The 23,048-nt window shown below is 42.5% G+C and overlaps 1 protein-coding gene across 1 annotated transcript in view; it reads left to right on the top strand.

Annotated features, from left to right (window-relative positions):
- TMEM214 (transmembrane protein 214) overlaps positions 1–23,048 on the top strand; it is a gene marked incomplete in the record, with an annotated part of 1,377,439 nt that overhangs the window by 1,063,580 nt on the left and 290,811 nt on the right. Inside the window, 1 exon segment of the mRNA XM_044062865.1 lies at positions 5,376–5,493. Within this exon segment, the coding sequence (XP_043918800.1) occupies positions 5,376–5,493 (118 nt within the window).

Raw genomic sequence — 23,048 nt, 5'->3', positions numbered from 1 at the left:
GGAACCCAAGTCAAATGCACCTGCATACCAATAAAAAAGAAATGTTAGCTGTACAGAATGCTCTGACAGCCTTCAAGGACTACATTCTTCCAGGACAACTAATGGTAAAGATGGACAACACGACGGTTATGTGATACATAAACAAGCAGGGGGGTACACATTCTTGCCCCCTCTGCAGACTAGCCATGGCATTGTGGAATACAGCCTTCAGCTACCAAGTGCACCTACAAGCTCAATTCCTGCCAGGAAAATTAAATACACTGGCAGACAGACTAAGCAGAAACCTCATGGATCCACATGAGTGGAAACTGGAACCAAGGATTTTCAACATGTTGACAAGCGAATGGGGGAGCCCAGATATAGACCTGTTTACCTCCCCCCAGAACTACCAATTGGACAAATTTTGCACAAGGACTCCCCACAAACAAGCCTGGAAAGTGGATGCTCTGTCCTTCAGCTGGAAAAACCTATCAGTCTATGCCTTCCCCATGCTGCCTCTTCTCTCCAAAGTACTAGTAAAAGTCATCTAAAAATTCAAAAAACAAACTGGTGAAAAAAAACACCCCTGCAGGTCCAGCGCCTTTAAACTCCTGGATTCAGATAGATGTGTACAAAGTTCATTATAATCCACAGGTTATGTTGTAAACAAGAACGCCAATAAACGAAAAAACCCAAATTGAAATTTTATTGAGCTTAATAGCAAGCTTTTCGTCGGCGCTCTGCACCAACTTCCTCAGAAAACAAACTGCACCACACATTTGTCTCACTATAAATACATCACTACTCAACTCAGATGCACCCCCTAGCGGCTCCCCTTTAAAAAGCACATAATTACACTTTGAAATTAACTAAGAAGCGGCCAAAATATCCAACAATTTGGTATCTACTACTCATACATGCCATCAATGCTGGTAAACCTATAATGCTCCAAATATTGAATCTTAAAGCCACCATAATTATATATAAATACAAATGATAAAATGTGTCAATAACCACAAGAAAAATTATAATATATGTTAAAAATAAGTATAAAAGTGGAAAAAAATTCTCACGTGTTAATATAAACATTGATATAAACAATAAATGGTGAGCACAAATATAATGAAAAATGGTGAGACCCAAAAATATGTTCCCAGATGGCAGTAAGTCACTCCCAGGGGGGCTTCACCTCACTAGGCTTCTCAGTTTGAGGAAGCAACTGATGGAAAGCATACTGTTAAGTCCAGGTAAATGGTAAGCTTCCAACTAAAGTTGCCACATCAACTCCTTGCATTCTAGTCTTAAAGAATCGGGTCCCCCCGTAAACTCTTGGTTTAGCTGATCGATCACTGTAAACGAAAATTCGTGGCCTGGGTTATCTAATATATGTTTGGCCAGAGCGTTGTCGACCTTCCCCTTCCTGATGGCATATAAGTGCTCATATACCCGTTCCTGTAGTTTTCTATCAGTCTTGCCGATGTAGAAACCTGGACAGACCGAACACTGGGCTAAATATACCACCCGATTACTGGCACAATTGAATCTTCCTTGTATGAGATACTTCTTGTCCCTGATGGAAAAAGCTGAACTTGCTTTTATGTATCTGCAGTACCTGCACATGTTACATTTGAACATCCCAGATCTGGGGGAGGCACCAGCAACTTTGGACTCCAGGATGTTTTTGATGTTAAGGCCCCTCCTGAAAGTAACCTTAGGGGACGATAATAGTCCAAATGCTCCTACTGACTCGGTGGTTAATAAGCGCCAATTTTTCTTTATAGTGGACACAATGTCCATTGCATCCAAGTTGAATGAAATTACAAAAGTACAATTGAAAGTATCAGACTCACTGACGAGGCGAGGTAAACCTAAAGACCCATCCTCCATATTCCCCAAAATGGGGCGGAAGTAGCCATTGGCCCTCTTCTCCTGCACTTCCAAACTCAATTCTACAACAAAATCTGCGGGGTACCCTCTGCTGACGAACATGCCAAAGATGAACTTGCACTCCTCGTGAAATTTCTTATCTTCTGATGTCATGCGGGCTGCTCGAGCAAATTGGCCTTTCACAATAGCCCTCTTTTGATGTAATGGGTGTTCGCTGTCAAAATGTAAATAAGAATTCGAGAAGGTTGGCTTCCGATGTATGCTGGCCACGAAGCTGTTAAGGCTCCTATCTTTCTCTAGTTCCACGTCCAAGTAGGTAATCTTGTCAATGGCAAACTCAGATGTGAATTTCAAAGCTTCTGCGGAGCCGTTAAAAAACGACACCAAGTTATTAACATCATCTAGAGTACCATTGAAGATGACAAAAATGTCATCCAAGAATCTAGTGTATAACAGTACTTTCTCTTGGACCAAAGAATTAGATAAAACAAACACCCTCTCCCAGTGGGCCATGACTAAATTGGCCACACTGGCTCCACAGGGCGATCCCATACGGACCCCAATCAATTGGTGGAACCACCAGTGATTAAATGTAAAAAAGTTGCTGGTAAGAATAACCTCTAATAGTTCTCTGACCATTGTAACTTCTTCTGCAGGAGCATGGTGAAAAACCATTTCCAATTGGATCCACTCAACCGCCTCCAAATGGGGGATAGATGAATACAGGTCAGCAACGTCAGTGGTCAAGAGAATACAATCAGCATTAAATGGAACAGAACCCACTTTTTCCAAAAATACCCAAGAATCTCTCGAAATGTATTGGAAATCTGTCCACATACTTCTTGAGAATCTCATCCACCACTTTGACCACTGCATATGTGATGCTTCCTCTAGCACTGACCAGTTGCCACATAGGTGGATCATAGATGTTCTTGTGTATCTTGGGGTTCCCAAACAAGACTGGAATTTTAGGTGATACCACAGAAACGAAATTGTATAGATCCACATCCATAACGCCATTGATGAACATCTCCTCAAAATATGACCGGATGTGGCACAAGCTAAGATTCAATTCATTCTTAGAAAACTTCTGGTAAGTATCAGAAGATAAAATAGCCAACATCCTGTCATTGTAGTCATTCATATCCATAGCCACCAATCCCCCTCCCTTATCGGGTTGCATAAGTCTAACTGATGTAAACCTGAGTGCCTCTAACAAGGCCCTCTCCTCCTTAGTGATATTAAAATGAGCCTGGCACCTTGCATTGAGGTGGTGGAGGATGTCAAGATCACACAATTGTTCGAAAATGCCGACAGCTGGGAGTTGACTACTAAAAGGACAAACCAAGGATGATTTTGATTGCTCCAGGCTGACCTTGCCAACACTACCCCTCCTGCGCAGTGTGTCACGGTTATCTCTATGGCACCTGCCTTAGACTCCTTCCCTGCTGTCTCAGCAGGAGAACCAGATTCTACACCCTCCGCTTCCGACACTGAACCTTGCAGCCTGGCTAATTACTTAAACTCTCCCTTACCATCCCTCAGCAAACCTGTGATGGATGTCATCTTAGAGGCAAGGAGGCCTAGTACTAGAAAATCTTATGCTGAAAAATGGAAAAGATTCTGTGCCTGGAACCAGTCTCAAGGGATGAGCACAGCAGCGCCCAATTTACCTCAGATTTTACAATACTTAACTGAGATGCTTCACAAGGGCCTGCCTTTTTCCTCCATTAAAATCCACGCCTTAGCCATTTCAGCTCATTATAACACAGAACCTCCCCTCTTCTCTCATCCATTGCTCAAGCAGTACCTCAGAGTGGCCAGAAATTTGAGACCACCCAGGAGAGCTCCAACCCCAGCCTGGGACCTTAACTTTGTATTGGAGAAACTCACTCTACCTCCTTTCGAGCCAGCTGCTACTGCAGACTTAAAATTTCTTTCTTGGAAAACAGCTTTCCTTTTAGCAATCACTTCAGCTAGAAGGGTATCTGAATTATAGGCCCTTATGGCAGTGGAGCCTTTCATCATCTTTCATGCGGACACGGTGTCACTCAGAACCAATCCATCCTTCATGCCCAAGGTGGTATCCAGTGTGGCTCTTAATCAGGCCATTCATTTGCCAACCTTCTTCCCCAATCCACAGAACAAAGGGGAACGGATTCTGCATTCCTTGGATGTGCACAGACAACTTAGATTCTACTTGGACAGGACTAAACCTCAAAGAAAATTTAAACAACTGCTGGTAGCATTTGCTGCAGGGGCAGAGGGGAAGGCTATTTCAAAACAAACCATTTCTAAATGGATAAGCCATTGCATTTGTTTCTGCTGTAAGCACCATGGAAAACCTATTCCCCAGGGGATCAGACCTGCATCTACTTCTATAGCCTTTCTCAGAGGCGTTCATACCAGGGACTTCCAAGAAGCTGCTACCTGGAGTTCTGTACATACTTTTACCAAGCATTATCATTTGCCAATTTTCTCTAAATCCAGAGCTGGCTTTGCCACTGCAGTCCTGCAGGGCCTTATAGCTGGCCCTAATGCTATCTAAACTCCTCCTCTCAACCATAGCTTTGGGAATCTACCCAAATGTAATGACTGTAGCAGTGAAACACAAAGAACATAGTACTGTTGTGTACACTTACCATAAATGTAGATGTTTGAGTGTATTCACTGTTGCAGTCCTGGTTACCCTCCCTCCTGCCCCCTAACTTCTTTTGGCTATACCTCTACTTTCCTTTACTATGCTTAAAAGCCTTTTTGGTGTATTTGCTTTTTTGTTGGAGGTATACCTTTGTGTTTCTATGTTTAATTGCTCCCCATTAGGGGGCACCTGACATCTGGGGCAAGAAAAACTGATGTAATGGCGTCGGCTGCATGTTTTATACCCCTGACAACCTGACGTCATGGAAGAAGGGACAGCAACCGAGACAGGACCCAAGACTTTGTTAATCAGGCTGACTGAGGGCAACCTGCAGGTAGATTACCCAAATGTAATGACTGCAACAGTGAATACACTCTAATATCTACATTTATGGTAAGTGTATACAACTGTACTTTCTGGACCATGTAAACATTCAGCATCTTGTGGATAGTTCATTGGCATTAAAGCTATAAATTCTATTTACAACAGAAGCCTTTAGACTGGTGTTTGGACCCCTGCCCCTTTTTTTTATGTTAATATAGAGCACTGTTTGCTTTCATATGGAAGGGAATAGGATACTAGTCAAAGTACATAAGTGTTGGGTAGCTTCACTTCTCTTGCTTGGAACGTCATCCCATAGTTTGCCTACTTAGCAGTGAAATACAAAGGTCTGACTTGACTGAAAGCATCATGTATTTTCTTTTATAGCAAAATGGTTTTCCCAGCTGCACTTTGTGAAATATCTTGCTTTCAAGATGTTCATTATTTGTACATTTCGAAGCACTGAAAATGTTGTTTAAAATGTATACAGTAAATTGACAAAGTCACTCATTTTGTAACCTCACCTTTTTATCTTTTGTTTTCCTAGAACTTATTGCAAAAGACAAAAGGAAAAGGATTTCCGTGGTCACGCCTGCTGGTCGTATGTTTTGTATTTGTATTGGGCTTTGTAGTACATGACATCAGAACTCATGGATCATTTAATGGTTGGTAGCTATTTTTTATTTTTTTTTTAAACTTTGTGCTTCCACAGAAGAAGCAAATCATTGCTGTTTTGCACGACAGGAGTAGTTTGAGCTATTGAGTAAGGCATTGACTTGTACACATGTTCTAGACATAAGATGGTCTGAGTATATTATAAAACTATTTCCTGCAGTGCTTTGTGAAGGGTCATAGTCTAAAATAGTTTGTGTGCAATTCTCGTTCCTCACAGTAAGTGGGAACTTTAAATACTGTTCTGCGCTGCAAAGGTCATGGGATATTGCTGTGCTTCACAAAGAAGTGCACAGTGTTCAAAAATACATACAAAATGAGTAAAGCTGTATAGGTTTATATGTAAGTACTAGATATGGAATCCTTGACCACTGAGGTGCCTAGCCCAGATTCCCACGTGCCCCAGAGCACACTCTGGTTAAGTGACTTGCTCATAGTCACGCAGTAGGCTAATAAAGGTGGAATGATTTATACTTTGTACCCTTCACACAAGAAGCAGCTTATTAACAAGTTAGAGCTTTAGTCCCCTGTGCTAACCGTCTGTGCATTGAACTTTAAAGCAGATTATTTTTGTTAATTAATCCATGCTTAGTTATTTGAAAATAATTTAACTCCTTACAACTTTTTGAAAGTCTAAACCTAAGCAAAAAATATAACAGAAATCACACAACCCATTACTAGTGTGCTTTTAGGAGTCATAGAAAGTTTCACGACTGAGTCTTACTACCATTATGCCTTGCTAGTTTCCTACTCTAGACTGTACCTCCCCTCTCAAGGAGGACTGTGCCAATTAAGCCTGGGGTGAATTTATGAATACCTATCTTATTATCCGTGTTCTGTTTGAAGGTATGATTGGTTATCACACTGCCATATCTGTATGGGGAGCCTATAAGAGAGGTGAGGGAGACCGTGAGCAACGAATCTTTCTCCACCTTGTTTTCTGACGTTGGTTTAAATCTCTCATTCTTATATTTCTGGGACTGTTTGATTTGTGAAAGTACAAGAGAATACTGGACTATCGAGTCCCAGATTGCTGGGAGATGAGGCATAGATCTCTTCTGTGGTCCTGATAAGACTCTGAAAGGGGAGGAGCAGGGCTTCTACTGTTTTCTGGTAGCTTAGGGACTTAATGCATGCGATACTGTTTTGTTAGGAACATCTGGGGTCTTTACAGTCTCTGAGGTACATCCCATAGTGGTATTATATTCTGTAATTGGTCATATCAGCACTGAATACAAGTGGACAATAACATCTTTAGCTGCATTTTTCCTTGATGAACAGTTGTTCCAAATTGAAGAATTTTCTGGCAGCCATTGTTACATGGTGATCAAAGCTGAGGGGAATTATCAGTTCAAGTTTTCAATTCTACTACATTTTCATTTTGAAGTGGGGTATTGTCAATGCTGTATGATGGGAGGGGGGGGTTGTCTGTCAAATGCAACAATGTTGCATTTTTTAACATTGAATTTAAGCCAATTTTCAATACACCAGACATTTACAACTGTAAGTTCTTGCTGAAGGTCTTTTATGTCAGAGGAGGTTTGATGATAACTCCCACTTTGCAGTCCTCTATGGACTTGTTTAGCCATAGGTCTTGGTTTTCAGTCTATAGGTCAGAGAAGTAAATGCTGGACAAAATTGGTCCCAGCACTGAGCCCAGTGGGACACTACTGGTCACCTTCATGTTCTTTGATGCTGCCCTTGCCCACCTGCACCACGTGGGTCTTGTATTTTAGCCAATTTGTGTAGCTTACTGCAAAGTGGTGTGTTTGTAATGCTTTGTTTATAAGTTATGGTAGTATGGGGAATGGTGTTAAATTTGTTTGTGTCTTTCGGCTTTTCCCGGTTAGGGGTCGCCACAGCGGAACTCCAGTCCGCTAATGATTGGCAGTAGAGTTTTACGTGCTGGCTTGCCGGGCCTAACGCACAACTTTCAACGAAGGAACGCCTGTTCACGCATATCACCACACAGAAGACGCTCTAACTGAGAATCGAACGGGCAACGTCTAACTGTGAGGCAACAACGCTACCGCAGCACCACCACCGCAGGGGAATGGTGTTAAATACCATGGACAAATCAAGGTAGACTGTCTGTACAGGGCTGCTGCTGTTAAAAGCTTGTGCTACCTTTTCAAAGAAGGCTTCCAAGTTTATTAGACAATACCTCCCTTTTACAAAGCCAGAATGCTATGGATCTAGCCTGATGAGATTTTTAATGAAGTCTGTTGTAATGTGTTCCCTGGCCTTACAAGGGAGACTTGTCTGGCTGATGGGCCTATAGTTTCTTGGTTTGGAAATCGTTTTGGAGTAGTATCACCAGTGCTATGCCTTCATACTTCTGGGATTGAGCTTATGGAAAGGCTCCACCAGGGTATGTTTAGTGCTGTTTAACAACCAACCTGGTGTACTATCTAGTTACATAGAGGAAAATGGTCTTAGTTTTGAATAGCACTTTCAGTGCACATTCTTTAGTGATGATTGGGAGTTTGAGAGATACAAGGGTCACAGGGCTTTGGTTATTAGTTATATCAGGAGTGAAACTTGCAGTAAATTTATTTACTGGTATATTGGCAAGTGTCAGGCTGGCACTGTTCGCTGGGTTTGAATAGGTTTTACCCTTTGCTAGGAGTTCTGTACATAGAGTGCTGTTTCTTATTGTCATCAGCTTCAAATGCCGACTTGAGTTCATGAGCTTACTTAGATCTAATACTCTTTTTTTTTTTTTTTTTTAATTCTTAATCAAATTCTTAATATTTTTCTTGACTCAGGGATATTATTTACATCTGTTGCAGGTGGCAGGGTCAGCATCAGAGAACATGAAGGTCATCAGTGGTATCCCACATGGCTCAGTGGTGGGGCCATGTTTGTTTGGCATTTACTTCTCTGACCTACAGACTAAAAACCAAGACCTATGGCTCTGAGTTTTTTCCTTTTATTGTAGATTTTATTAATACTGGTGGACCACTGGTGTGGTTTGCTTTTTAAATTTCCCATTGTGTTTGGATCTAGATGGGACAGCCAGTTGTCTACATGTATGTCATATAAAACACTTTTGCAAATCTGTCTGCTTGAGGCACTGCCTGGGATAATGTTATAATTGAATTTTGAGATGACCTCATAGAATTTCAGAAGTTTTATATGCTTTAAGTCTTTGAATTCTGATATATTGATTTTAGGGGGGTTTAGGTAGTTTGAGAGGAAACACTTATGGTCTGTCTTAATTAGAGAGGGACTTGTATGATGACACTCTATGCACCAGGTCAAGAATCTTTTGCCCTGTAATTGAGCTAGTAACAATCTGGCCCATTTTTGCTTTCATTTATTAGATCTAAAAACTTCAATGCATATCCTGCAATGGAGATGTAGGTACTCCAGCTAATTGATGGTTAATAAATTCTTCCAGAATTATGGAGTTTTTTATGAGGAGTTTATCCATGATGTTTAGGAACCTGACATGAGCTTCTGGAGGTATCTTGTAAGAGACAGTAAACTGATACTTGATTTTGTTTAATGCGATTTTTGAGTTTGATAAGTTCCTTCTGTGGGTCTCTAGGAATCTGTCTAGAGCCGATATGGTGTCTGACAAACATTGACACACCACCACAGTTGCCATTGGGTCTGAAGGTATGATGGAAACTAAATTCAGGTGGGTAGGGGGTTCTTTCTAGGTATTTGAATGAGAATGGCACCAATTGTGTAGCCAAGTGTTGAACCCAGTCATATTTCCTTTATACCTAGGTATCATTTATGAAGAAGGGATGATTCCGCTCAGTATGGGGTTATTGCCTACATTTGTGACATACACAGCTCAAACAGTCTTGCTGCATCTCCCTTTGTTTCAAGTCATTCACCCCCCCATTCACAACTACCTTGTAGTACATATATTTGACACCTGAAGGATAACTCACTTTCAGCTGTCTTTGTACAGCCTAGCAAGTAGAGAATTTGTGTCCCAGTGAGGAGTTAGCAATCAGTAAAACAATTTCTTTGTTGTGTGGGGTCTAGTGTACTAGAATTTAGACCATTTGTCTCACAGTGGCTCTCTTTAAAGGTGAGATGTATGATGCAATGTTTGATTTTTGATTTTTGCTGAGATTTAAGCCTCCTATACCTGTAAATGTTAGGTAAAGATTTCTTGACAGCATCTGGATGTGACATCATATGTGTCAAGAGTGGGTGCACAGCATGGGATACTTTAGTACAATGCTCACAATCCGTGTTCTTTTGTGAGTGTGGGGCCTCCGTATCTCTCAAATATTTGCACCACTCACAAACATAATTTGTGTTTAGTAAGTGTTCATCATTTATAAGCATAAGGCAGTTCTGTACTGCTTTAGGATAACTAATGTGACGAATAGTCTGACCTTTCATTTTGTCCAGTATGACATGAAAATTGATTTACAGAGAGGTGCAGACCTTAAGTAAAATAGAAATTTCTGTTTTGATATAATTATCGGCTAAGAGATGGGTAGTATAGTCACTTATGATTGTCTGTTTTGGTAAATGGTAACTTGGGTTTTAAATGTGACTGTGGTAAGCACAGCTTGGGGAACTTTGAGTAACAGCAGTGTTTGTAGTGGCTGCGGGTTAAGCTGCACAGTGTATTTCCACTAGGGCCTGCTATGTGACAATTTTCGGGTGCTAGGTGCTCAGCTCTTCGAGTTAATGCAGCTATGTTAAGATTGCTGCACCTGTGCATAGCAAGAGTCTACTTACTGATAATGTTTGGGTGAGTTGGTTATATTAAGGGAAGTTACAACTGAAAGTATCTGTGTCTGTGGAGTTTACGGTTCAACCTCCACTGCAGCTCTGCACAATATAAAAAATGGAAAATGAAAGAACCAATGAACAATAGCTAAAGCTCTAACCAGTATAGTTTAACTTCCCCAGATCTACAGTAATTACCCTTCTGCCAGTAGAATAACCACTGCAAACTGTAGATGACTCGCACGCTACCCAAAACTGTTTGCTAAAACTTTGAAATGTGACTAAAAAACACAGCAAACAAATGCAGCAACACTGATTAATTTTCCGTAGCAGTGCAACCACTTGAAATGCAGAGCAAACTGTAAAGTTGCTTCAATTAATAGTGGTAACTTCAAATTCAGAGAAAACTACAAACCGTTCAAAACTGATTTAAGTAGATACAGCACAAAAACTACTAGATGTACATTGCAAACTGTAAAATGACTTGATAGATGTAACTTCAAATTCATAGAAAACACAGTAGAAATGCAGACGGAATAACAGAAGCCACACAAAACTGATTTAGTTGTGTACAAGGCTAGATATTACAAGTGGATATTGCACTACTGTTTGTTTGCAGTTTTTGAAGCTGCCATTTAGTCTCTGTTTAATTGCATAGACTAACATTCCCACTGCTAAATTCCTGACTTGGGGTAGATAGGGGAAGGGGTCTACAAGTTACAGTCTACATATGAACCCATTGTAGTGCATGGAGCACACTGATTATGATCCAATATTTGGAAAAAGAAAAGTAATTTAAGTGTTACAGTAGTGAGACCTGACCTTAGCAGGCAGTGCTTAACATTTGTTAAAGTTGTTAAGGTTGGGTCTTGGGCTAAGCAGTAAAATCTGCCAGTACAAATGGCAGCAGCAGATGAAAAGATTTGTTTCTGCCTGCTTTTCGTCAATAACATGTCCCTGACTTCCTGTTTTAAACTATAAAGTTACAAGAATAACAGGATGCATGTTCACCTGATTTTCTGAAGGATACAAAGTCTGAAATCTAAATGTCTACCATTATTTTAGTGTCTTCACTCCTCAGTAATTTGTCTGAAAACCATGTACTTTGAGGAACAGACCAAACATATTCAGGCAAAAATCTGGACAGTCGAGAGGCATTGAGGGTAAGTGTAAATGTAAAGGACTGAGTTATACTGCCTTTCTGGTAGCACTTGCTAAGTTGTTGTTGTGTTTTTTTGTTTGTTTTTTAACTAGTAGTACATGGAGCAGGTAAAGCACAAAGCACTAAAACGCTCCACAGAGTTATGAGGAGGTCACCGATGCTACCTAATACTGTGTTCTCGACATGGATGCCAAGATTCACCTCTCTGAGTTTTACTCTTAAGGTGGATTTCTCGTCATCCATTTCTGAAACACGCAATGTGTTTAGTGTTAGTGTCTGCTGGTAATCATCTGTATTAAGTATGGGATCTGAGAAAAACTCTGCTACTTTGAATTTACTAGTATAGTCTTTCACAGCAGAACACTGCCCCAAGAATGAGTTTGTTTTCCTCTTGATCAGGGACAGCCTGTGAGCCATACCTGTCAACCTCTTGGCGCAAGAAATCTGGGCAAAGCTTGACAATGGGGGGGAACAAAGGCCCAAAAATAGGGGCACATTTTAAATATTGCTCTTTTAAACTTAGAAAGATGTTAGAATGACAGGAGTTGTGTTAGCATGCATTGTCTGAAGGATATGAAGTCTGAAACTCAAATGCATGTCATTTAGTGACTTTAATCCTATTATCATTCCAGTGATTTGTCAAAAAACAATTTTTATGAGGAACAGACAATAAATATGAGGTAAAAATCAGGACGTTCTGTGAAAATCTGTACAGGTGAGTGGTATGCTTTGAACTTTGGTTTCCATTTTGCACCAATTCTTTAACCAGATGTTCTCCATGACACTGACTAGGTCTGTGCTGGTGAGTGATTTAACCATTTATTCTTTTTTTTTTTAAATTTGAAGCCGTGGCGGTGCAGCGGTTAGCGTTGTTGCCTCACAGCAAGAGGTTCTCCCGTTCGATTCTCGGCTGGAGCGCCTTCTGTGTGGAGTCTGCATGTCCTCCCCGTGGTCGAGTGGCATTAGACATGCAGGTAGGTGCGAGTGTGAATGGGCGTGCCTTCTTTGAAGGTTGGGCATCGGGCTGGCAACTCAGCACCGTAAAAATCCACTGCCAATCATGAGCGGACCGGAGTTCTGCTGTGGCGACCCGTAACCTGGGAAAAGCCAAAAGTCTTTACTCTTTTTTTTTTTTAATTTCTTGTCTTTTGGGTTTCTAATACCATGATGGGAATGGATCCCATTCCTAAATCAAAGTACGATTCAAGTTCATTGTTTCACTCTTTGATGTCAGCCAGTAGTGCTCTTCACAGCACACACACACACACACACACACACACACACACACACACACAATGTCCCCCAGTAATGATTCCTTCTGCAGTTTATCCGGAGTTACATGTATTGATTACATATCTAAATACGATTGTAGACTCTTTACAAGACCTGTTGCTCCAACTACTATTGGAACTGTCTGGGTATCTTTCTTCCACATTGCTCTTGTTTCTGCTTGGAAATCCTGATATTTTTATGACTTTGTCTCTCTGTGTACGCAAGAAACTGTAGTCACTGCATGAGTTGATTTCAATGATCAGTGCTACTTTTGTCTTCTCTTCTTGTATCACTGTATCCAGTCTTCTAGCCTCTGTCTTTTGAACTGTTGGTAATGGATGATTCCATGTGATGTAGACTTCATTTCCTATGATGCTTTATGGCTCATGTTTCCAGCATTTTTCAACCACTTCAATACCATAATGTTTGCACAATCCCCAGTGCAACATTCTTGCCACATTATTATGCCTTTCAGTATACAGTCCTTCTGCCATTAGTATGTTGCAACCAGCAGCGAGGTGTGCAACTGTTTCCAATTCGGTTTTACAAAACCTACATTTGTCTGTTTCTCCCACATGTTCAGTGGACTTTGTCATGGGGCTGCCAATATTAACCTTTCATGTCTTGGTTCGAATTCGCCTCTCTTTAACCATTCCTGCGTTTATTCCTGATCAACATGAGGTTCTTCCAGAAGTTTTCTTTACTTGCAACTATATTTATGCATTTCCACATTTCTTTCCTTCTCAGTCTGGTCCTTCACCATATATTCTTTCTTTTGCTTTTTGGCACATTCAGTTGCTGCCTGAATTTTATCTACTTTGGTTTAATTTCCATTCCTGCTTGACTCCAATATGCTTTTGCTAGATTAAGCAGAGACGTCATCTTAGATTTATTCTCCCCATGTTTCAAAACTTTCTCTACATTTGGTTTGTGAGGTCAGCAGATGTGTGGAGCCCCATGATTGCAGATTTATACATATAGTCAATTTCAAGGAGGCCCATCACTCATTCAGAACGAGGAATATGTAATCTTGGTATGACTGATTTTTATAAATCATTTGGTGAGCATGAAGCATCCTTGTTTTCCTATCTAATCTATGTAACACATTTTGGACAGTCAGTCACTCCAAAACTGTAAGTTAGGACAGGAAGACCAAATTGGTTTATAGCTTGGATTTTTATCCTAGATGTCTGTGCTGATTTCAGGATTAATTTAAGTCTTCTGAAGTACTCCTTGTTGAGTTTTATTCACACTTGTTCGTGTTTTATTGTTGATCCTTCATCAATTCCCAAATATTTATACACTCCTTGCTCAAGTTCTTTTATATCACATTCTTGTCCCAAACTGATGTTTTCCTGGTGTTGCAGTTTTCCTGGTTTAAAGATTGCTTTTGCACATTTATGAAGACCAAATAACATTCTTGTATCATCTGAAAAAGTTTTGACAACTTGCAGTTGTGCTTTCAGTTCCTCATCTGATGAGTTATACAGTTTTAAATCATAGACAAAGAGACGATAAGTCTTTACACTTAGTTGTTTTCTAGGAGCCAGATTATAGCTATAGCCTAAGCTGTTAAGTAGACAGCTTAATGGGTTTAAGTAGATAGCTTAATGGGTTAAGGGCAAGGCAGAACAGAAACGGTGACAGTCACCCTGGAATATCCCCCTCTGAGTTTTTATCCCTGGGATAATAATTTGTCCTTTATCATGGCTTATTGCCACTGTTTCATGGTCACTGTAATGTAGTTGATTAGTGTAGGTATATCTTGTACATTTTTAAGTACACTCTTATCCATGAATGTGGGATACTATCAAATGCTTTTTTTAGCCCATCCATGCCATACTTAGTCTTCCCCTTTTTACAGTTCTCCACTATGACTTTATTTAACAACAAATGATCCTTTGTTCCATACGACTTTCTTTTATTACCCTTTTGTTCTACTGCCATAATTGAGTTTTCTAAATGACCATAAACTCTGTCGGCATCAGTTCCCATGTATAGCTTATATGTCGTCGGAAGGCAATGTTATTGGTCTATAATTTTTAGGGTAGCTTGTAAGTTCACTCTTAAGTAGGAGCATTGTTTTTCCTGTTAACCAGGTTGGTGTCCGTCTGGGGTGCGCATATAAATAGTTCTTACACATGGCTAAATCTTCATGCAAATATACTTTCAGCAAAAAGTTAGGTACTCCATCTGGGCCTAGGGTTTTCTAATCGGAGGCTTTACTTAACTTTGTTTCAATCTCTCTGGCTGTTACTTCATCCCATTTCATATCCTGTACCTTTAAACCTCTCATTCTTTCTTTAACGTCTTCTGTCCATTTAGAATCTTTGTTCCACAGGATCTTCATAGATACTTCTCCAAAATGTATCTATTTCTTCTTTTTTTTGGCAGTCTTTCAATTCCTTTTACCTTAGTTCCCAGTTCTCTATAAAACCTTTTTGGGTCATTAATTGCTTAATCTGAAGTAGTTCACTTCATTTGGTCTTCAGCCTGTGGGATACCGGATTCGTATCGGATCCTTACCGGCAATTTCACTAGCATCTGCTCCAAGCTCCTCCCCTTACCCATAATACACCTCCACTACCTTCCAACCCCCAGATCTCTTTTGCCACGGCTTGCTGAAGCATCATGATCTCCTGAGCTCTGAGTAGTGAGTGGGTTTTCTGCTTTTAAGCAACTTTTTTCTCAAAAAGTTTTAAGTATTTAGTGTAGGTTCCCTCTCCTCCTCCCCTCACTGGTGGATCGTGTAATAGAACCTTTATTGTAGTTTAGAGTTAGTTTGTTGGTGTGTATTGCTTCCCCTCCCCTCCCAGTGTTTTGTGTGAATGGAGTGTGTGGTGAGTGGTCTAAGAAGGAAAACAGGTAATTTTTTCTCTCCTTTTTCCTTTTTTAGTGTGAGTGGCTTGGATAAAGATATGGCTGATGAGCCTTTTTTCAAAAGGTGCACTGAGTGTGGCCATAAATTGTCTCCTGCAGATGGCCACATTCTTTGTGTGATGTGCTTGGGCGTTGCCCATCTGAACATGGATTTCTCTATTTGCGTGGGTTTTAAGACCAGGTTGGCCCTGAAAGGCCTTCTTCCCACTTCTGAGGCGGTTGCCTCGTCCTCAGCTTCGCCTCTCCTTCCTTTCTTGCCCTTGCTTCTCCTCCCTCCCAGGCTGGGACTCAACCTCCCTTTTCTAAGCCTGTGGAAGTGGAGCAGAAAAGGGGTAGAGAGAAGGAGAGAGAGCCAAAACCACATAAACCAGAGAAACGTAAGAGGTCTCTGGACCTTCCTTCTCCCGCCAAAAGTCAGCCTAGGATCCTTGACTCCCCTCGGCTCCGATCTGCGAGATTTTCCCCTGAGCCGGAGGAGACACTTTCTCCATCTAGGGCCTCTGTTCCTCAACCCGCCAGGTCGGAGACCATGGTCTCGCCGAGATCCACGCGTAGATTATCTGAAGTTGACATGGATAAAATGATGAGGTTCATTCATACTCTGATCTAAATGGGGGTATTGCCAGCCCCCTCTCCTTCTGGAGGGGGGAGCTCACTTCCTTTTTTTCACACCGATTTCTCCTTCTCTGATCTGTCCACTGGGTTCGAAGTACTCTGATCCGAGGATGGCCTTAGTCAGGGGATCGGCGCCGATGGTTCCTGCTTCCTCGATGCAGACAGCTGCCTGGAGCTTGTCTGATCCAAGCGGCTCTCGGAGCCAGAGCTTGGGTGTCTGATCCGAGGGAGTGGAACTTTTTTCATCGGCTCCGGCGTTGTAGGGCCAAGTTCCCTCCCTTGAAGCTCTGTCCACTTTGGGCCCGGCTCTGATTCTCAAATCGGATCTGGGGAGACCAACTTCCTTATTGGTTCCCCAGGAGGTTCGTTCTCCCTTGACGTTCAACGTGGTAGAAAGGGTTATCTCCACTGGATCAAGACCCTTGATTATCTCCTCGGATTCCTCCCCGACCCCCTCGGCTCTATCTGCGAATCCTGTCATTTTACCAGAGGGACAGCCCGTGCTAGACGATCCCCAAATGGTTCCCCCTGAGGAACAAGTGGCTTGCGAGTTCCCTCTGGAGAGCCCCACCAGAGATGTGCCTCGCAAGCATACATGTAAGAGGAGGCATTTGAAATCCCCCGAGTCCCTCACCGAGGACATGCGTGTGGATGATGGGGAAGGTTCCCCAGGTCACTTCCCGAGGATGTCTCCTTTGGAGGCATCATGGAAATCCTACGCCAATGGGAAGGTTGGTCTGCCCCCCAAACCTTCTTCTGACAAGTCCATGTTCCTGGAGGCTTTCAGCATGGGTCCATCTACATCTTGGATGTCCCCTCCCGCAGATCCCCGGTGGATTTGGTCACCTCATGGGCCTGGAAGGAGCTGGACACCGTGGAACCAATCTCTACACATCCTGATAAGATCTTGAGTCAACCATGAGATAGACCAGCGTGGAACAAGGGCTCCCCCGTAGACGCTATGGTGGTAGTGGCAGCCACAAAAAAGGATCTAGCCCAAGAGAGTTCCTTGGTTCATCCCCCTGACCAAGAGTCGCAGATGATGGACCTCTTAGGGAAGCAGGTTTATTTTCCATTACGGCGCTGAACTACCTGGCCCACGTCACGAGACTCCATCGCAGCCTGGTCAAGGAGCTGGCTGAGTCTCTCCCTAAGTCCATGTCACAGGAGGACAGGGACTCGTTCTTCGCAAGGATGGCCACTTTGAAAGCAGTCTCCAACACATCCATGCATCTCCTTTCACATGCTACTGAAGGAGCGGCTAGGGCGGCTGGGTCCGGCGTGTCCATGAGGCGCAACGCCTGGCTCAGGCTGTCAGTTTTCGGAATCTTTCAAGAAGTCTTTTACCAGCATGATGGCTCTACTCTCTTGGTAAGACAGTCAAAGAGACTTTAGTTCAGAGTGAGGAGGACGGGAAGACACTGTCTGCTGTCGGAATCCGCTCCTTGAACCCTCAAAGATCCTTTTCCCGGAATCAGAGAGGGAAAAAGATGATGTGGTTCCGAAAGTCACAGTATTCCCGGGACACTCAGGGCTGTTCTTCCCCCAGAGGCAGAGGGGGTCCAAGGAATTTTGGGTCTTGAGAACCTTTCTCGGACAGGCCCGGACATAAACCCTGAGGGATTGCCTGACTGCTCTACTCTGGAGGCAGTCGGGGGACGATTGTCATTACACCTGGTGACACGGGAGTCCGTAACATCAGACCGCTGGGTGTTTTAGATAATATCCAGAGGATACTTTATCCCCTTTGTGGTTTCTCCCAAACCTCCCAAACACCTGCTGGACATACCACCCACGCAAAGGGAGGCAGCAACACAGGAAATCTCCAAGCTGCTAGGAAAACGAGCCATCAAACCCGTCCCCCAGATCAGTCCAGATCGGGCTTCTACTCCATGTTCTTTTTGGTGCCAAAGAAAACGGGGGACTTGAGGCCCATTCTGGACCTATCTACCCTGAACCTGTCAGCTGCCAAAGAAAAATTCCAGATGGTCACACTACAGTCCATTATGCAGTACCTGCAAGAGAGTGACTGGATGTACTCGTTGGACCTCCAGGATGCCTACTATCACATAAAAATGCAGAGAAGCTCCAGGAGGTTCCTCTGCTTCTGGCTAGGAGTCGATCATTACCAATTTCGAGCCCTACCCGTTGGTCTCACCACAGCCCCCAGGGTGTTCACCAAAGTGATGGTGGTAGTAGCAGCTCACCTGAGGCTTCAAGGTGTTCAGGTCTATCCCTACCTGGACGATTGGCTCCTCACTGCTTCCACCAGGCGTCTACTTTCTCAAACCAGGGATTATTTCTTAAAGCTTGCTCTGCAATTGGGGATCACAATCAACGCATCCAAATGACTTCTAAATCCTGCCCAGGTGATAGACTACATTGGAGCAAGGATAATGCTGAAATTTAGTTTGTTTGCAATAGTGCATGACAGATCCTGGTCTGTTCTAATACTGCGCATTGCTTTTATCGCATCTCTCTTTCTTAGTATTTTTGTTGATCTATTCTCTTTTCTCTAATCTTCTAACAGTGACTTAACTGCTTTATAGTATTTTCTATTCAATATTTCCATGATGGTATTCTCTTTCTCCCCTTCCTTGCCCTCACTACCCTATGTTCTTGTGGTAGAACTTTATTAGTTATTAGTTTAGCTGCACAGTAATTTATCCTGTTTACTTCTGTTATATTGCTTGGATCTGTATGAACAGTCCTAATTACTGTGCTTATTTGTTTTATCAGACTTCTGACTTTTTGGGTTTTATTAACCTTCTGCAGTCCATTTCTTTCACTTAGACATGCTGTAGGTGGATTAGACACTCTAAATTGGCCCCAGGCGTGAGTGCCTGTGTGTGCTTTCTGTGGAAGGTTGGGTGCCGGGCTGGCAACTCGACACCGTAAAACTCCACTGCCAATCATGAGCGGACAGGTGATCCACTGTGGCAACCCCTAACCGGGAAAAGCCGAAAGAAGTCGTCCATTTCTTTCATTGATCTTTATATGTCTTGTGTCTATTAAATCAAACAACTCTTCTCTTAGGTCATTTTCTTCCAAACTGAAGCCACACCCTTTGTTTTCCAATTCCTGTGGGCATTCCATAGAAGGTTCCTATAGCATCTTCCTGTGGCACATTCTCTTCAATTTCATCCTGTGCCAGCCGTTGCTCTATCATATGGGAACTTACTGGCCTATCACTTCTCAGCATTGACTGGATCAGTTTCCTGTTCCTTCCCTTGCTGTCAAGCTTCAAGTGAAGTTTATACTGGTTTCCTGTGGAAGGCTGCAAATTATCTTCATTTGGCACCTGATCAGTTGCTTCCTGTTCCACTGGTTTCCCCCTAATTTGGATATCCATTACTCTATCCTGTTGTGGTGCTTTCTGAATTAGATTTTCTACACTGAATCCTTCACTTTTTAGGTACTCCATAACCTCAGTTTCTGTTTCTTTAACTTCATTACTAATCTCCTTTTTCTACTTTTCCTCTGTCTTCTTATTTTTTGTATTGTAAAGTTTTCCATGTCTGGATTACTTTGCCTGTATTTCTCTTCAAATATCTTTGGTGCTGCTCTTTTTGTATTGGTTAGTTTTGCTTTCTCCTTTGCATAAATATTGCACCATATTAAATCTCTCTTTCTTTCCCATGTCCATATTTCTTCAGATGTTTCCTGATATTCCTGTTCTCCCTACTTTGGGGACTCGCTCCATCCTGCTGTGATGTAACCTGTGTTAGACCTTCTCCACCAAATCCTTCAATTCGCAGCCATTCCATGTCTTCAACTTCTATTTTTTTTTAACTTCTACTTTACTAATCTTATTTTCTACATTCCATCTTTGTGATATTTTTTTACTGTGAAATTTTCCATATCCAGATGTCTTTGCCTGTATTTCTCTTCGAATATCTTTGGGGCTGCCTTTTTTATATTGATTACACAAATGATAAATCCAAGTTAAATATTACACCATATCAAATCTCTTTCCCATGTCCATATTTCGTTTTTATACTTTTCAAATATCACTTGGTTTTGTTTATATTTTCGCACTTCCTCAGAAGCTTCTTTTTCCAAATGGATCAAGGTTTCTTGATCTATATACTGTTTTTCACAAATCTGTTGCATTAAAGAACACAAATTTTCAGTTGAAGCTTCTGACAGTTTTTCTTGCAGAAGTATTTTCCTTTCCTCTAATTTCTCTCTTAATCGTTTTGTATATCTTGTGTCTGGAAATTCTGGGCTTTTTTGCATAATAGTAGCATTACATAATAGGTTCATAGATTCATAGGTGGGTACTAGGCTATCTGCCCAAGGGCCTACATAAGCCTAGCCAGCAAGGTTCCATGGCTTACGCCACCCAAGAAAGTTATTTTCCTGTGCCACTGTCGAGCAGAGATCCCCAGGGTGTATTTCCTATTTCCCATCCACTCATCAAGATTTTTCTTGAAGAATGCTAATGAAGAACTTTGCTTGACATAGATGGGTAGCTTGTTCCAGAGTATAGGAAGTCTCTGGGACAGAAATCTATCCCTCCAGCGTGTCCTTTTTATTGTGATGACAAGGTTTAGGTCTCTAGAGCGTGTAGCTTAGAGGGATTGGGATTTCTTTAGGTGTAGCATGTCCAACAGCTCTGGGTTTGACATAGCTTTATATATTAGATAGAGATCACCTCGGAGTAGGCGATATGCTACGAAGTAAAGCTGGAGTTTTTTGAGGCGGTCAGTGTAGAGCATTTGTTTGAGGCCAGTAATCCTCTTTGTGAGGTACTTCTGTGGCCTTTCCAGCTGCTGCAGATTTCTTGTGAGGTACATTCCAAAAGGGGCGTTGTACTCTATAATGGGTCTAATGAGTGACGCGTAGAGGGGAACAATGACCTCTTTTTTTCCTGGATGAGAACCCTTTTATGATGAGGTGTGCCATGTAGAAGGACTTCCTGACTACTGCGGCGATGTGACTATCAAAGGAGAGACTACTGTCCACCTGGGTCCCAAGGTCTCTCTTATCACGCATTCGGTGTTAAGTAGATTGCTGCCTATGTGGTAGTTCATGGGTACAGAGTTTTTACCAAAGGGGATGACACTGCACTTTTTGGCATTGAGCTTGAGGCCATGGCTCTGACACCAGGCATCTGTCTCAGTGAGGCCCTTCTCTAGGATGTCCACATCATTTGGGGACTTGACTATGGCTCCTAGTTTGCAGTCATCTGCGAACTTCATCAGCCAGAGGCCTTCTGTGTTAGCCTGTACTTCAGAGAAGTAGATACTAAACAGGAGAGTTCCCAGGATGGAACCCTGTGGCACTCCTTGTCACTGCCTTGAGGTCAGATTTGGAGTCTGCAACTTTTACAGTGTGGGTTATGTCAGTGAGCCAGTTGGCAACCCATCTTGTGACGTAGGGATTTATACCTAGTTTAGTGAGTTTAGCTATAATTCCAGAATGGGGGATGGTGTCGAAAGCCTTGGCGAGGTCAAGATAGGCTGTGTGAACCACCTTACCCTCAACCACAGCTTTGGTGACTGCCTCAAAGAAGTCGATCAGGTTCAGGAGGCATGATCTGCCTTTCACAAACCCGAACTGGGTGGGATCCAGAGTTTGGAGGTTACCAATGTCTTTGTTTATGAGTTCCATGGTGATACGTTCCATGGCCTTGCAGACCAGGCTCGTCTGGCTAATAGGTCGATAGTTCCCAGGATCAGTGGTAGCTCCCCCTTTGTGAAGTGGGATAACTGTTGCTGTGCGCCATTCAGTGGGCACAAAGCCTGATGCGAGGCTATTATTGAACATGGTGCTTAAGTGGGGAGCCAGTTCATTCTGAAGTTCGTGTAAAACGCAGCCTGGGATGTTGTCTGGTCCCATGGATGCTGTGTTTTTGGCTTTAGAGAGTGCAGCTTTTACCTGCATAATTGTGATTACAGGGACTCTGCATTCTTCCTGTATAGCTATGGGCCCTTTAGGGGGTGAGAGGGGGGTAAAGTTAGCACTGAACTGATCTGCCAGGATGTTGGCAGTATCAGTTGGTTCTGTAATTTTCGTGCCTTTGTGCTGTAACTCAGAACAGATCTGGGTGTTGCCGTCTAGATTCTTGACATAGCTATAGAATGCTTTGTGGTTGTCCTTGGATTTAGTGGCGATTTTGTTTTCGTAGCTAGCTTTGGAGGATCTTATAAGGGATCTCAGCTTCTTACTGAGGCTGACCAGGGAGCTCCTCCACTCATTGGATTTTACTCTCTTTTGCAACAGTTTCTTCTTTCTGTTGTACAGTTTGTTTATGGCAGGTGACCACCAGATTGGCTTCCTTTTATTGGAGGATAGCGTCTTGGTTCTGTTTGGGATAGCACGATCCATGCACTCGTGTAAGTGCTTATAGAGTGCATTTGTGTAGGATTCAGCAGTTGTAACTGTATTGTCCATCTGCATGGGTGTCATGGAGTTCACCACTTCTGTCTCAAGAAGCATGAAGTTGGCTTTGGAGAAATGTTTTACTGTGGTTTCCTTAATGGGGGGTGGGGGCGGGATGTGGATATCAAGGGTGATAAGCTTATGGTCGGATCGGACCAACGAGGAGTTGACTTCAGGTGTGGAACACCGGTCACTCATGTTGGTAATGACTAGGTCTAGGATATTGTTGCCCCTGGTGGGGGTGTGGATAAGTTGATCTAGGGCATTGGAGTTTATGAATTCTAGAAAGCGTTGAACTAAGGAGTTGGTACACGAGTAGTTTTCCCAGTTAATGGTGGGGTAGTTGAAGTCGCCCATTATTAGGGTGTTTGGTTGAACCCTAATATTTTCCAGTACATCAAGAAAAGAGGAGTGGGAATCCTGGGGCATGGTGGGGGATCTGTTGCAAGCTATAATTTGGATTGCAGTTTTGCCCAGAGTTAGTTACACTTGGATAACCTCGGATGCATTATGCTGAGCAACTAG

The sequence above is a fragment of the Protopterus annectens genome, chromosome 2.part1 (assembly GCF_019279795.1).
Source record: "Protopterus annectens isolate FY-2018-M chromosome 2.part1, PAN1.0, whole genome shotgun sequence".
Classification (NCBI taxonomy): Eukaryota; Metazoa; Chordata; order Ceratodontiformes; family Protopteridae; genus Protopterus; species Protopterus annectens.
The sequence above is the reverse complement of the archived record's forward strand: the minus strand, read 5'-3'. Positions and strand labels throughout refer to the sequence as shown.